This window comes from Lagopus leucura, unplaced genomic scaffold (assembly GCF_019238085.1).
Source record: "Lagopus leucura isolate 7727_CA_CO unplaced genomic scaffold, USGS_WTPT01 Super-Scaffold_100002, whole genome shotgun sequence".
In the NCBI taxonomy this organism is placed as follows: Eukaryota; Metazoa; Chordata; class Aves; order Galliformes; family Phasianidae; genus Lagopus; species Lagopus leucura.
Window position 1 is genome coordinate 20,451,309 of NW_024962263.1, and position 16,902 is coordinate 20,468,210.

The window sequence follows — 16,902 nt, forward strand, 5'->3', positions numbered from 1 at the left end:
AGTCTCTGTCTACACTGGTTGTCAGAAAGAAATAAAAGATTAGCTTTTTGTGTCCTGTAAAGTACATCTAACCATATTTTGCACTATGGATATTGTGATGTATTCTGCAGAACAGGAGCTTCCTTCTTTGTCCTGCAGCCAGTTAAAAAAACAAAACAAAACAAAACACAAAAAAGTATCTGCAGATCATTCCAGTTACTAATTCCATCTTGGAACCCCATGCTTAATTTTAGGGCTAGTATTATGATTAGTAAAGAAGATTATTTCAACTGTAGTTCTTTAATTACTCAATGGTTATTTCCAGACTGTTAAACTTTAAAAAAAAACAAAAGAAAGAAAGAAACAAAAACCAAAACATAACAATGATCTACAACCTAAGAAACCAATAAAACAAATACACAGAAACTGCAAAAACTTTCTCAGCCATTCAGTTATATTGCTCATTGAATTATCCAACTTCTCTGCTTTCTTGAACTGCCAATCAGTTTAATTAGATCCCCTCCCACTGCAGCATGTGAGAAAAATATTGCCATTACTACTCTGGTCCCATTACGTGTGTGTGTGAAAATTAACAAGTGTAACAACTTTTCAAACACAAACTTGCAGAAATGAGACTAGCCAGCAGGACACCAAGCCAGTCGAAGTAATTAGATATTCTTTTAAAAGAAATATTAAAAGTAAATAATTCCTCTTACTTTTTAATTTAATTATCGATCTTTCAGATGTTTCAAGTACTGAAGTCAGCAACAAGTTTCTAACAGTGGGACAAGCCAATCAATGTCAAATCCTGATGATACTGAAGAGAATTTTTATATAGAACTCTCACCTGTTTGGCACTTCTTTCGAACACCACATACTGTTGGCATTGATCAAGACGTCTTTTACGCATGGTCCAATAATGCAGCACACGGTTCTCCCGCTGGAAGAGTTCATTCAAGATATCTGAAGGAATAAAAACAGTTTCACCAGAGGTTGTGACAACCAATTTTGAAATAACATCATCAAACTCACTCCAATATTAGCATTCATTGGGCCTTGATAGAATCTCCATGTAATCAAATACTTGTATCCACTCTGCTATTCCATTCCTGAGTATCAGAAGCTGTGCAGCTCTGAGGAGTTAATTACTGTTATCCTGCAATTCCCTGTACCTGACTTACAAGTTCTTTGATGGCAAAGGGTTTTTGCTTACAATATGCTTAAGATTTTATCTGCATTCTGCTTCTTTCATGATTATTGTTTTTCATTTCAAACAAAGCAGTTTCTTGTGAAGCTCACTTTACCCACTGCTTCTTTCAAAACAGCAGCCCTAGTGGATTTGGTAGCTACTGCAAACCCAGATAGCAAGCTGGAATACAGTGAATAGGTAAACATAAGATCTCTGCTAGGTGATTCTGTCAGAAGTGCAAAAAAACCCAAGGGAAAGACTCTAACATTTGAAAGAAACAGAAAAGACTTAAAAAAAAAAAAAAAAAATAGGCTCATTCTTCACAATCATGCTTTACTTGTTTTTCTACTGACACCCACAGTTGAATATTTTCCAGAACTGAATGGAGAGTCTCATGTGCCAGGTATCACAAAATCTCTGTATCTCTCTACCCCAAGGTTCTAGTCCACCATGCCTTACTTGCAAACAACTCCGAGACCAACCGTTTAACAGTTAAACTCAGAGAAAGGGAGCCTAAGGTGAAAAGCATCTCTACCTACGGGTAACCTGGGACCAGTTACAATTACCTCCCACTGCCTCCCCAAGGATTATGAAACCTGACTGCACTGCTGCCAATACCTCCCCTCTTGGAAATACCATGGTTCCATTTGACACAGAGCACCGAGATCACCCAGAGTTTGCCTTTGGTTGGAATCTGGTAACTGCAGCCAAAGTCTTGCTGGGCAGGCTACCCTCAAACTTGCCTCAACTGATCTGTCCCTTTGCCAAATCATGCGCTGATCTGCAATGAGCAACACTGCCTCACCTGCTTTCTCTGTTTCACTTCTGCCTTAGGCCACATCTGAAATGTTTGCATAGAATATATGCTAGATTTCTGGGGGACTGTCATTATATTATATAATACCCCCAACTAGACACTATATAAAAAGAAACATCTTGATAATGACGCAAGTGAAGTAGTTCTGACACTCAGCAAGAAAGGTGAATTTAACTAATTGGAACAGCATTTGTTCTGTCAGGACATGATGCAGATGGCAAGCCAGTGAGAGACATTTGGCTGAGTCCCATTAGTGTTACTACCATTAATTTCTTGGACTGACAAGGAACAGAAAAAATATTCTATAAAATACTCATAGGAAGTTACAGAACATAGACATTTAATATCAGATTTAGATGAGCAACTCTATTTCAAGGCTTCTGAAGTACTGTTGTTATTTTCTACAATTCCAATATTTGTTGCAAAACTAAGTTAGTTCCTAAGTTTTCAGCTTATTCTTCAGGTTCTTACCAGCTGAAATCTCTCAGAGCCTGTCTCTACACATCCTGCACTCTCTATCTAAAAATATAATCACCTCTAGACAAAAGTTCCCTCATCAACCAATCCAATCATGAATGTTCAGCTGCAGCCTGTGTAGCAAAGGTAAGAAAGAAGCACATAAAATTAGCAGCAGCAGTAAAGATGAAGATGATCCGTTTCTGAGCTTCCAGCAATTGTCACTGAATTCATCTGCCATAACAAAGTCTCAGGCTACAACTGCTTCCTAAAAATTGGCTTTGGCAGGGTGTCTGATACAGAATTTGAGTTGCTATAACTACATGTCAAGAAAATTATTTACACTGGTATGAAGGGACAGAATGACAACTTTCAGAGTTCAGTATCTATTGTGACTAGTATTCTATGAAGAATGTGTTTAGATAAACTTTGTTTAGATTAAAAAAAGAATTCTTTTCTAGATACCTTAGTATGCATCTGGGAATAAGGATCAAGTGTGCCACTGAATAAGGTACGCAATGTTTTGTAATCTTTTTCCTTTTCTTTTTTTGTTCAGCAGTTTTGCAGAAATTCAAAGGCTACTCCACTTTATTAACTGTTCTAACGCCTGAATGTACTGATGACAGTCTATATGTAATTTCAAGAACACATCTGAGTACAAGAGCATGTAATGATCCTGCAGAACTAATGTGCAATGTATTTTTCCAAGATGAAACAAATGCTTAATTCTTTTTAAGAATTCTCCATCTGTTTAGAAAGTAGATTAAAAAAAGACTTTTATTTTACTTACTTACCTGGCTGAACAGGAATAGCAGAGTGAACTTTCAAATCACTTGATCAGCTACCACTATACCATTAAGATCCCAAACAAAGAAAGCCTTGCTAGTTTTATCTCAACTCTCAGAAGCTTTAGTTCTCAGAATTTTATTACATGGTTTTGGAGGGTGAAGAGTGGAAGAGCACATCATTTATTTTTTTCCTACTTGGGAACTTTTTTTGCTTTTCTATTTTTTAAAAAAATTCATCACAGACATTTTAAACATATATCATTCATCTAGGATTGTAAATGTACACAGAACATACACAACACTGTCATTCTGAAATATTTTTTTAAGGACATTAACAAAGACTTTCCTACCTTTTTCTCATTTGAACACATTTATCTCTAACAGAGTTACTATTTCTGCACAAACCACTTTTGGAACTGAATCCTATAGAAGTTTGTCTACAAATTCTAAGATTTTTTTCTTACTCTCAAGAAACACTGTAGCTACAACTTACTGCTTCCTATTTGCTAAAGTTTTGTTTACTAGTACTAGAAGAGCTAAGTGACACGTCCACCACAATTTTCTGTTTTTTAATATAGTCTGCATGTCTGCAGAGGTTTTGTCTTACAGAGTTCTCTAAATGGTGGTATCTTGGGGATGGGGTAATCCTTTGCCTTATCTGCACGTGAAAGCTTCAACTCTCACAATCCGATTATTTCCCTAGAAATATCCAATATACTATTATCTCTCTAAAAGGAAAAATTCAACAGAGGGAGATTTTCAATTTGAGCACCATTGAGATACATGGATAAGCTTAACACAAACTGTTTTCCTGTTCTAGGAAAAAGAAGAAGTGACCACGTGTCCTTTTCTGGTAGAATAACAAAATGATTTAACACGGAAGTGACGTCTGGAAGTCATCTACTCCAATCTCATGTTTGAAGCAAATGAAAATTTGCAGAGACAAAGATTCCACTACCTCTCTAGACTACCTGTTCTACTCAGTGCTTTCTCACTCTTGTAACATTTTTTCCTTATAGGCACTCTGATATTTCCTTTCTGCAACTGTTTCTTCTGAGTTTAGCTCCATCTTCTGTGCAACTCTAGGTAGCTGCGAGCAGCAATTAGACAACTAGATTTCTCTGTTTCTGAGTCCATAGCATGGCCTGAGCCATAGTTTCAAAATGCATCAAGCAGAACACAACTAGCATATATGTGATTAAAGTGTAGCATTTATTTCTGAATATCTCTCTCCAATCTCTGTTCTTCCTACCTCATCCATCACTTATGCATATCCTATCAATTTCTGCACTTTTGCCACTTTCTGCCTTGAAGATTTCTCAGTTCCTTTCCCCACAACACAAGTTACACCTCAATGTTACACTACGCTGAATTACCCCTAACAAAAGCCAGGCTTCATGTAATGGCTCTTTCCTGCATCACCATTGCTACTACTTACCTGCACATGAAATTCGAACATGATGCTGATAGGACAAATTGCAAGAAGATTACATGTAAGAAGGGATAAATTCAGAGCAAATTAATGTGAGTATAAGAGAATTTGATGACCGGAAACTCTTTGCAAGTGTGAGAACAATTTTAGTTACTTCACGCAAAGCCTGACAGAACCACTTCCACTTGTGCAGGCATCAGTCCCCCATCATCAAACACACTGCAGCATATGGCGATCAGACTCTTTGGAGAGAAAAAGAAGAAACCCCTTACTTTTGACTTGCTGTTCAGGTGCCTTGATGTGTGTCACCATCCCTGGCATGTTTACGCTATTCCTGTGCAGGTATTTCAGGAAAACATCAGCATTCCTCCGGGCCAGCGTGCAAGCCTAGAGAGTCAGCAGTATTACTTTCTTTGAAGATGCACATGCAGAAAACCAGAAAGATATGAAGGACCTTCCTCTCTCCCTCTCCTCCTTTTTGTGAATATCTCACTCTCTACACTTTTAAAAAGTGCTGCTTTTTAAGTTCTCCTACAAATAAGTCAAGCTAACCAGTAAAAGCATTTCCCCAACAAACAGCAGTTAATCCTTACTTACAAACAAAATAAACAATTTTTATCTGAAGAGCCTAAAAGCAATTACCTCTAGAGCTTTCAGCATGACTCAGATATCACAGAGAAGTTTGTTTTGTGTATCTGCCACTTGAAATGATTTATTGCATAAACAGAGTGCACGTGCTTCTGACATCACCTGGATATGCTTAACATCCACCAGTGTTTTAGACAATAAACGATGGCTCTGCTGAAGTGAAACCAAAAGTGCTCAGATATGAAGACATGCCCTTTAAAGGCCTTGAGAACTTTCAGTCCTCACTCAGCTCAGCTGCCTTCTTCATCTTAATATACACCAAGTACTATACGTGGCCTGACTGTCTTATTTCTAAAAAGCACAACATGAAACACAATTTTAAAAGGTCAGATAAACATTGCATAGTTATATCCAGTAATGAAGATATTAAGTCATTTCTCAAATTATTTTAACACAATACTGGAAAAATCACATGCCAGCAGCTGAAAGATATATTTGGTAGCATACTTGGAGCTAAGTTAGTATATTTTTTAATGTTATCATCCATTCATTGAGAACAAAAAAACTTTCAAAAAACTGAGTTATATACTGTGAAATCTTCCAAGATGACACTAGGAAAAAGACTTTGGTTATAGGCTTAGTTATGCTGCTTTACAAGCATCCATTAGACTTTTACTCAGCATGATTAGTAGCCCCTTCATTAGAACATTATACAGATTGAAAACCTTTCACTTATCTGTAGGTTATTAGAGAACCGCCAACTATTCCCAGATGCTTGTCTAGCAATTTTCTCCTTCTGTACTGGTAGTTCAAGTACATACAAGAGTTGCACAGGCAGCTGTAACACTATCTAACTGTCACTCCTTTTCTAACACAGCAGCTTTTAAGTATTTTTTTTTTAGAATGACAGTTGCTCAAAGCAGTGATTCCCAATTCCACTTCAGTCACAGTGGGAGACCTGACACCTACTGAAGTTCAGCAGGAAATACTTTTATAAAACTGGCAACAATTTTATGAACTTGGCTATGTTCTCCTAATCACCATCAGAAGCAGTTATCATGCCACTTCTGACATCTTTGCAGCTCTGCACATATACCTAGCTTTTAACTAGGCACTGCACTGTTGCTTACTGCATACATTTCAGCACCGTAATCGTGAGTTTTCTAAGACACAGAAAACAATGAAAAGTGAAAAAACATACCTTTAGGAATGCCTCCTTCTGTTCCAAGTGTTTGCTTATCATGGGGGTAACATGATCTGTTTCGGAGTTGGGACCCAGCTTGTCTGCTCCCCCACACCAGTCTTCTTCCCGCTTATACTCTTGCTCCAGGCTTTCCAATACACTGCACACCTATCAGGCAGAAGGAGTTCAACTCACATATAATTCAGCACAACAAAAATTCCTAATTCATTCCTAATGCAACAAAAAAGAATCTCAAAACCAATCTACCCTATACACATAGCTTAGATTCAAACATGTTCTAACTGGGATTTAAAGGAAGGCAACAAACTTAGGCTTTACTTTTACAAGTGTTGGCCTTCCTAAGTGCATTTGCTGAAGAGGCTCTTTCTAATGAAGCTGATTTTCTCCTATCTCTCTATCTGTGCAGTACAGGATGAACATCAGACATTATTACAGAGGAAGCAGCCTTACCAACCTCCTCACTAACTGATCTGCTGACTAATCAAATTAAATTGATTCTTCTCTAACTTTCATACAAAAGACCACAATAATCATCTGAAATACCTCCTTTAAACCTCCGTGCAACTTGCTTATGGTTTAAGCAAAATATCTTGATACAAACAGAAACTCAATTAAACACTCATACAGTGTATTTCATTTTGGAAATGTTTTACAAGCCTTTCTTCAATTAAGAATCTGAAGAATGTTAAAGGGGAGAGAGACAGGAGAGGTTGACAGAGATTTGAATCTTCACTAATAACCACTGCACTTTGCACTTGGTAATGTACCTTCTTCGAATTTTGCTAACTGAAGCAAACATACCCTGACCAAATACTGTAGTCCATTAATAGTTACCACAATTTGTGTACTGTTTATTTAGAAACACATGGCTTGTGTTCCTAAGGCAGCCGGGAAAATAATTTGCTGTTTGCATTTTTTGTAATAAATGAGTAAATAAAAGTGAATATAACCAAATCTAGTTAACTAAGTCTTCTAGATAGTGCTGCTTTATGCCACAGTGAAGAATTAACAAAAGCTAACAGATCAAATTGCATTTCTGTACCTGTTCAGAAGTTTTATAGAAGGCAACAGAGGCATTCACAAGCTTGAGACGGTCCTCCATCTTGAGCATCAGTTGTTGCCAATGGGAAGCAACCTTTTCTGCACACTCCCTGATCATATCCATGTCATAGTGATTAGCCTGCAGCATTGCTTCTGCTTTCTGCTGAACCTGAAGGGCACTTTGATGTGTTTTCTGAAAAGAGGAGGAATTCAGGAGTTCAGCAGGGCAATTGAGTTCATTTTCTTGAAGACTGCAAAGGCTCACATTTCCACTCTGTCAGTGACACTTCTATACACATACACTCATAAACTAAATAGAACTGCTTAATATTAGTCATTGTACAACTTCACTATGCCAACAGAAAGAAAAGAAATCCTATGGAGATTGATCAGTAAATCAACAGTGATTAGCTGCCTATAATGAAAACTACTGCATAATATTCAGTCACACACCTCATATTTATGTCACAAATTTCTCTATAATCATGAATTCCAAGTTGATTTTCTTTTCCTTCAATATGAGGATGAGGGAAAAAATAGAGATGGAAACGATTTATCTTATTTCGACTTGATTGCTATTTCTGTCCACAGAGCTTTAAGGCAGTCTATTGTGCATTAATATTAAGCAAAGGTGCAAGCACATAGAGCTTCATTACCAGCAAAGTTTTCATTTTAATTCTCTGTGTAAACATACACTTGCCTAAATTCTTCAGCATTAAACCATACTAAGTATGATTATATCTGAATCCAGAGTGACCCAAAAACCACAGAATTCAACATTTCTCATCACCTATCCTTAAATTGGTGAAAACCCAAAGGTCATATGATCTTTATACTTAAAAGTTACCAAAGCTCTCAAAATGAGGGTACACGTAGCTCAAACTGTAAAAAACAGAGAGTAAAACACAGAACTTCATAAAAATTGCAGAACATGAAACAATTACTACAAGACTACAAGAATAATTTTCCAAACAACCAGAACGTTATATTTTCAGCTAAAGTTCTTGAAAAAGAACTTTATATCCAATCAATGTCACCACAAGTCCCTCAACAGTGCATACAAATTACTAAAACCATGTTCCAGTGATTAAGAGCTCTGCATAATTTTTGTTCAGATGACCAATCCAATACATTCAGTTTGAAATCAAGGCAGGGGGGAGGACACATGGCCATACACAAATTTCAGTAAAATCTGAACAAAAATGGAAACATTAAAAGACCATATCAGAATACACACACATTTTGATTTTCTAAAATCAGAATACATAACACTGATGTGTGCAGCTTCGTTTATTCTCAACATTAATAATTAGCATTATATTACTGCAATAAAAAGGGGAAAAATCCCTTACATCTCCGTAGTGCAATGATATGCAACATAGAAATTCTTGGTGACAGTCACTGAAACAGTGCTTTTACCTCTATTGCATGTTGAAACTGCTCGTGTTCCCTCTGTAACTGCTCTGCCTCTTGCAAAGAGCTAGCAGTGATAAGGCCAGCGTTTAACATCGACTCCCCATTGCGGATCCAGCCCAAGACCTGTAACAAAGGAAAAGACGTTGAAATACACAGTTCTGCTGCCAGTTAGCAAGAAAAGCATCACTGACAAAAACATTTATGGACAAACATGGTTCTTAAATTGTTGACTAAATAGTTTACTACTTATATTCTCACAGTCAATTATACATTCAATATAACACAATGACATTCACTACAATAAAGTGCCTGTTTCACTTAGCTGACAACTTGTGTCTTTCAGTCAACCATAACATGTTCGTGATTTCAGTTTTTACTGAAGCAAGGTTGTGTTTTCTGAATGACCTCTGGAAAACAGGATCGAATTACAAACAATATTTGCTGAAGAGCCAGAGTCAGTAACAAAAATTGAGGGCATGCAGCTTAGTGAAAAGAAAGAAAATAATTCCAAATACTGTTGAGAAAAATGCGACTGTTGTGTGTTTTCTTATTGCTTAAAGATATTTGATTTTCAGCAAGTGCCTTCCTGACTCGTGCACTAAATACAGAAGAATTCCATGGTGGAGAGAAACCTCAAAAAACCATACAGCGCATTCCTTGTCGACAGCATGTGTAACCTTAAGGCCCCTCCCTCCGTGCCTTTTCAGTTTGGAATTTCAGTAACAGGCATCCCACACTTTCACCAGACATTTTTATCATGAGTCTTCTTCCTAATGTCTAACTTTCGAATCTCTCTTGCTTAAATTGTAGCTCACCTGGTTTATCCTGTCTACAAAAAAACAATAATACAATTACGTTTTATCGCCTTCAGCATCATTTTTTTCTCTCCGTCTCCTTTCCCTCAAGAAAGTTATTCTACTCTTTCCTCTAGGCACCACTCATCACTGACCCCAGAGTCTTCAACCACTCCCATATGAGCTTAGCTTCCTAATTTTTCTCACTAATCTTTTATGAGCTCTCTCCAGCTGATAACTATCACTCCAGTCAAAAACTTTCAATTACTGAGTAAAGCTGGGCATAATTCAGGTTATTCACTGTTGTCTGGGATCTCTTCTGCAAAATTGTTGTCCCGTGCTATGTTTGTTCAGCTGATTATTTCTGCAAGTACACCATGATCTGTATTTGTCTCTAATAAGATGCATATCCAATGTGCAGCACAATTCTGCATCAAGTGCATCAAGACCATCTTATACTGCAATTTGATGTTTTCTAATAAATGTAAGTATCTTTTCCATTTTCATTTTGCTTCATCTTCAAAAGCAAAAGCATAATCTCTGCTCCAACACCAGATTTTCTATCTACAAACATAAGTTTCTGGCCTTTTCTTATGCAAGGAATGGATTCCAGATCACAGCACAGGGCAAAGAGGGCCATGAAAAATACTGGGAGTCTACTTAAGACACCTAGGAGTTGCTACCACTCAAGGAAACAAGCCAAGGCAGGCATCAGGAGCAAGAAAAGGGGAAAATTCCTAGGAACTATATAGGTCCAACAGTCAGAAACTAAACTCAGGGGAACTGACTTGTCTCGAAGAACATAACAGGCAAATTTTTAAAATCATTTCTTAATTTCTGCTTTTTCTTATAAAAACATTTCTAAGCTAGATTTCTATATTAAAAATTAATTCTTCCAGCTATAGTATGATAAAACACACAGCTTTTGTGTTAAAATGCATTTGGCCTTCTCTAGAAAATTTACAAAGAAGTAGAATGTTTAAACAGCACTAATTCATGCCACTTGACTTGGCATACTATCACACACAGCAGATAGCTAACACAGAACTTGCTACTTCAAACACACTGATTAACACTCCTGCTTGCTGCAGATTAGGATGAAAATGCAGGTGGGATTTGCATGAAGGAAGTTATTGCCAGTACTTTCTCCTTGCCCTTCCTCTTCCCCTCTGCTCTGACTTAAAGAGCTAACATAAGCTCCAGTAAGCAGCGAGCCTGTTTTCCTTCCCAAGGCTGCTATCTTCTACTGTTTATTGGCACACTCCCATCACCTCACTGTTGGAGCGGACCACACACTCCACACATCTTTTCCTCTCCTACTCTTTAGCGGGTTAGGAAAGCATCAATAGACCAACAGCAAAATTGTGGAAATGAAACAGAGAATTTGGAACACTTGAAAGAGTGGCTGTATTAGTAATTGCTTGATTTAAGTTTCGTTTCTTAAAGTGATTTTTACTCTAACTGATCATGATCACGAGACACACCTGTTTCAGCATGCAGTCCAACTGAAGTTTTCATATCCATATGGCACTATATGGAGTGCCAGCATACTCATCCTGAACAGTACTCTTGGAGACACTCAAACACTGTGGACTGTGTATACACCAAGACGTAAGATCTGAATGTGTGAATCCAAGGCATCCCAAAGTATTCCTGAGGATTCAAGCTTGGACTACACTGCTCTAAACATATAAACACATAGGTGCATCCAAGAACATACACTATAATCAAAACAAAGAATCTGAGCCATGTAGATGCTGCATGTTAAGGCACTCAAAGCATTCATTCTACTAAGTGAGTATATGGGAGTACTTGCAGTAATAAATAATCCAGTAGCTATATATCTCAGGTGATCAAAGGTTTGGCTGGAAAATGCAAGTGAAGTTCATGCTAAGTCAGATGCTCTCAACTATTTCTGTTTCTACTTTTATGTCCCTATCCTGTATAAAGTGACATTTTCCTTTCCACATTGCTTCTTCTACATACAGCTGTCCCTTCATTACTTTGGTGAGCATCCTTTTCTCCTCCTGTCTGTTGAGGTTTTCCTACACAGTAATTTTTTGTCTGTTTTTACCATCTCTGCACCTATTACACATCAGGTTGACAAAGAAAATTCTTTGTAGGATTTCTTTAAATTTGTTTGTCTTCTGGCCCTATTTTTCTTCCTTCTAGTCTTGATGCACAAAAATTCAATGCCACAAAGCAGAACTGGTACTTAGCTGAGGGAGAAGTATCACTGGATGTTTTTATCTGCTTTTTTGTGCTCACAGTAAACCTATGCATATTAGACAAGAATTAACTTGTCACAGAAATCAATCTGAACTGTAACATAACTACACTTAAAGTTCCTGTACTGAGTACTGAAAAGACTCCTTGCAAGTATGCAACCAAAAATGAAGCCAGAAAGAGAGTTTTCTGGTTTTACTATGATAACTTGAGGGATGAACTCTGTAGAAAAATTCCTGTAGTGTCCCAATCCACCAATCTGACATGACTACAAAGCTATATTTATGTAAAGTGTGAGAATACAATAGCAGTAGCATCAGTTTTGGCAGCAAAAAAAACCCAAACCAAACCAAAATTGAAAGAAAAATCAAATGAAGACCTTGTTATAATCTTTGATAAAAAGATAGTATCCCATCTACATAACAATAAGCTGAAATTCAAATACGTGACTTATATCCACATACAAATAGGGATCATTAATGCAAATTGAAAAAAATCACTTCAACATTAACACTGGATGAAATTTCTTTAGATTTTCAAATCAAAGTCGTGCCTTCCTTTCTCCAAATGCAAAACTTTATATAAGTTATTCTTCATTTCTACTTACAGGATTACACTTCCAAGAGGTATGAAAACACCCTTGCACCCCCAGCTCAGGGCACAACGACTTCGTACCTGCTTGACCTCCGCCTGCAGATGGCGCAGCTGCACGCACTGCTCCAAGTGCTTGCGGTGCTGCTCGGCCGCTACATCCAGCTCCTGCTGCTTCTCATGGAGAAACTCCAGCAGATCCTGAACACGAGTTGCCATGTCTACGTCCCTGTCGCAAAGCAGCTCAACACCTGTTAGCAGATAATCGTTTATAATAGAGTTAAGGCTTTCCAAGACATACAAGGCCATTTCAACTGCTGTAAACTTACTTTTGCAGTTCCCTCTCAAAATGCAACTTCGAGCATTTGCTTAAATAAGCACAGGGTTTTTTTGCACAGTTTTGAAAATATCAAATTATTATTACTACTTTTTTTTTTTTTTTTTAATTTATTTTAAAAAGCCTGAGATTTAGCCTAGGTAACTGAATAGAGGTAAAGAATATCAGTTGAAGGACCGCAACAAATCAGAAAGGAAGATTTGCTGAAAATTATAACTTTGTGAAATTGCTCTGCTTAACTCCTTATCTTTTACTCTAATTTTAATTACTTCCTGCGTGGACTCTGTTTTTTAGAAAAGTAAACATTTTCAGGTGTTGCCAACTCCTACTTAACAACTGCACAGCATAATGACAACATAAATTCTCCAATGTCACCAAATGATTTGAGTCCAAAGAAAAAAAAAACAATATCTGCATCTCTCCAGTTTGCATTTAACCAGCACATCTACGATTTTTAGACATTCCATAGAAAGTCAACTGGGAAGATCTTATAAAACCTTATGAAGGAGCCATCCTACCAGATGCCTGCACTTCGTTGACATATTGCAGCAGATCCTGTCCTTGGTGGATGACATCAAAGGTCAAATTATTCATGGTCAGGGCTTTGTCTGCATGATGTTGGAGCCTTTGTTCTGCGATTGTAAGATCTTCAGTGTCAAAGTCATTCATCTGTTGAGAGAGCTCATCATTCCAAGACTCGAGGTCTGAAATTATCTGAGAGAAAAGGAGGAAGACAATATTCACAAATCCATTATACAATGTATGTTTATTTCCAACGTTGCATTTAAGATGGCAGTTGGGAACGCATCACTTGTTGATTCAATTCACTGATCAGGTTTGATATAGTTCAGACATGGCTCATTTCCACATGGGTTTTCAGCTTTGGTAAACAATCCAAAAGAATGTATTTGATAAACACAACAGCTCTCCTTCAACCAATCTGTGCCTTCTCAAAGTCCCCAACACTGTGGGTATCCCAGCACTGTTTGAAGTATCTGCTCATCAACACATCACTTGTGAAACAGATTTAAAATATTATCTCCACTTCTAAAGGAAACTGTTGACTTAAAACATCCTTTCTGTTCTTCAGACTACACCAAGCAATAATTCATACATCAAGTGCCAGCTTAGACTCTGTGAGCACCATCAGCTTCTAACAAACAACTGAGAAGCACTGCCTGTCACAGAAGGCAGGACACTTAGTGAATGGAGCAAGAATAAGAAGTAATACATCGCAGTTAAATTTGCAAGGATAAATCATTCAGCTACACTAATTCTGGAATTTACTCTCCACCATAAAATGTCCAGAGAAGAGGATTAAGGTTTGTTGGTTTTTTTATTGTTGTTTTGAATTTTCTTTACATATGTATCATAACAGGAAAGCCTTCCTTGCTCATCTACACAAGCGTGTTTACCAAAACCTGGCTGAAAACATAAAATACTCCTTTTAATTGAGATACAGAACAGTTTTTAGGTAACACAGATAATGCTTACAACTTCTGTTGATCAGAATGGGTGGAATCAGTTCTTATGGCACAGGTTTGATACACCCATTACTTACTTCAGACAAGCCTGCCTAGTTACCACTAAGCCTTTGATCAAATATATTTTTCCAAAGTCTTCAACAGAGTTTTGCCACAAGTTACTGCAGATCACTGGGAAAGCAAAACTGTAGATATCAAGAAGAAAGACCATCTTAGCTGTTGAATTCTACAGTTTTAGGAGTAGGACAAATCAACGTGTTAAGAAGAATGTTAATTGATGGGGAAGGGAAACACGCACTCCTATAGCAAGACACAGCAAAAATGACAGTCTGCTGCCAAATTGGCATTAGTGGCAAAACTGCTATCCGCATAAATATCTGTTGTGAGCAGGAGTCTGTCACTACACTTTCCAAGTGGTTCATCACAGTTGTGTAGTTTAACTGTCTCAGTAACTTCAACAGAAACCCTGGAAAAATAAACCTTGTAGAAAAATCCAGTAATTTAAAAGGAAGCAAAGTCAAATAAACTCTACAAAGTTTCTGCAGCCAGCTACAATCTTTCTTGATGTCTTGTTCCCATTCCACTTAAATGGCACTATAAAAAAATGCACCCAACAATCAGGATAGTTACTTACAAATTCTAACCCCATTCAGCCTGTTCTACCCAAGCACAAACAGGCAGACAAGCTCACATTTCAGAGGCAATAGTGAAAACACAAAAGCTGAAGGACAATGGATGAAAGAAGATATACAAGACAAAGCCTTTAGCTACTGCTTAAAGCTTCTTTCATCTCTCCTTTGTATACTTAAAACAACACACACAATTTACTTAGGAGTTATGAGTGGCTTCCTCTCCACATGCACACAGGTTTCCCCTCTCACAAAGTCCTACACAACTCCCTCATTTGTTTCCCTTTTACTTAATCCATATCCAACCTGTCTCATCATTATCTCCCTCTGATCTTCATCTCCTCTTGACTGACTTGAAATATTTCACAAACTTCCAGTCTTGTTAACAGTCCAGCCTGATAAACTTCTTACTTCCAGGTAATCTCCTTTTCTGCTCTCATGCACCTAGCCCTGCTCCTTCCAGCTAATCTTCAGGAGTTCCAAAATCCTCCTTCTAGCACACATACCAGCAAATGCCATTTCAAAATTAATAATGCTGAGCAATGAAAAACTACATGAATTACCCTTTGAAATATGAGAGAGGGTAAAGAGTAGCAAGATGTTTTCTTATTTTTCTTGTAAAAACGTGTTGCCATAGTTTTCTTGTCTGTAAAATTAATCAATTTTATACTTTTTCTAACACTGATAAAGCTCAATGAGTGTGATGCAGTTCCTAAGCTCCGTTACAGAGCAGAATACCCAAACTTCATAACAAGGTTCCAAGTGATAGTGGTGTTACTCTTCACCATAGTCACCATGAAGATCAACAAGAGCACACTTTCCAGCAGCTCTCCATTTGGGATAACACTGTGTTCATAGTTCTCTAAAAACCATGGAAAACATCTAAAAGTTGCTTCCTCAAATTATCCTCTGCATTATGAAAGACCTTAGAAATCAGATTTACCATCTCATTTTCATCTAGGTCAGCTAAAAATATTCATAAATGTAGTTAGACTTGGTGAAACAGAAAACCATGTGTTGAAGAAGACTGCAAAACTCCAGTGTCTTTCAGACACTGACTTCCTAAACAGAACTGAAAAAATGGATTTTATCTAATGGGGCTCATTTGTTTCACTGTTTTAAAAATAAATCCAATCCACCACCCCTCAGGTCCAAGCCCAACAACTTTCCTACCTTACTATTAATTTGGGTGAAAATACAGCAATCGACATTGTAAACTGACATACCACAGGAGATTGCTGTGATTAAGCTTCAGTTTTTTATATTAATAAAATTTTTATTTTAAGTAGATTAGAGCCATCAGGTCCCCTCACACTATTCTCAGATTTGTCTGATAAAAATGACAGGTAGTTTAAAGAGGTCAACACTGCGTGCAACTTCAGCAAAGAGATTTTGCTGATACTGTATCCAAAGAACAACAACAACAAAGAACAATAGCAAAAATGGTAACTTGTTCCCATACTATTTTGTGGGGTTAAGATCACGGCCTATACTTCATTTGAAGTAGTTTGAAAGACCCTGTACAAGAACATGACATTCCCTGTCCCTTTTAAAAGATGAGGAAACCTATGATTCAAATAAATAATGTCAGCATGGTCCTACATCCATTCAGAAGGTAAGAAGTCATAGTGCACATCACAGCTGGGGTTCCTAACAATGGCAGAAGACCTTATATTCTTTCAGCAGTAATAAGGTGGCTCAAGATTTCAGCCATTAGGAACGCACTGTGCAAATCTGAAACTTACTGAGTGCCAAGTTAAGGACAAAAATAAAATGTTAAGCCCCGCCTGCATTCTTCAAGGCTTCTCCTGCAAGTTCTGCTTTACAAGTGACACTTCGTTTTTCAGTAGGAGCCTGCTCTGAAAGATTTATCAAGGTAGTTAGCATTAATTAAACAAAAAAGTGAATGACTAATAGACAACTAGAGAAAC

General features: G+C 37.4%; 1 protein-coding gene across 3 annotated transcripts in view; it reads right to left on the reverse strand.

Moving 5' to 3' along the window:
* Positions 1–16,902, reverse strand: part of TRIO (trio Rho guanine nucleotide exchange factor) — a 224,410-nt gene that overhangs the window by 90,427 nt on the left and 117,081 nt on the right. For all 3 annotated transcript variants that reach the window (XR_006178638.1, XM_042870088.1, XM_042870089.1), the window contains exons 14-20: positions 13,377–13,572; positions 12,606–12,772; positions 8,914–9,033; positions 7,496–7,687; positions 6,451–6,600; positions 4,934–5,048; positions 827–942 (exon numbers count right to left, since the gene is read on the reverse strand). Coding sequence is in view for 2 of the 3 variants with exons in the window: in XM_042870088.1 (XP_042726022.1) it covers positions 827–942; positions 4,934–5,048; positions 6,451–6,600; positions 7,496–7,687; positions 8,914–9,033; positions 12,606–12,772; positions 13,377–13,572 (1,056 nt within the window). In the remaining variant the exon portion in view is untranslated. The remainder of the gene's footprint in view (positions 1–826; positions 943–4,933; positions 5,049–6,450; positions 6,601–7,495; positions 7,688–8,913; positions 9,034–12,605; positions 12,773–13,376; positions 13,573–16,902) is intronic.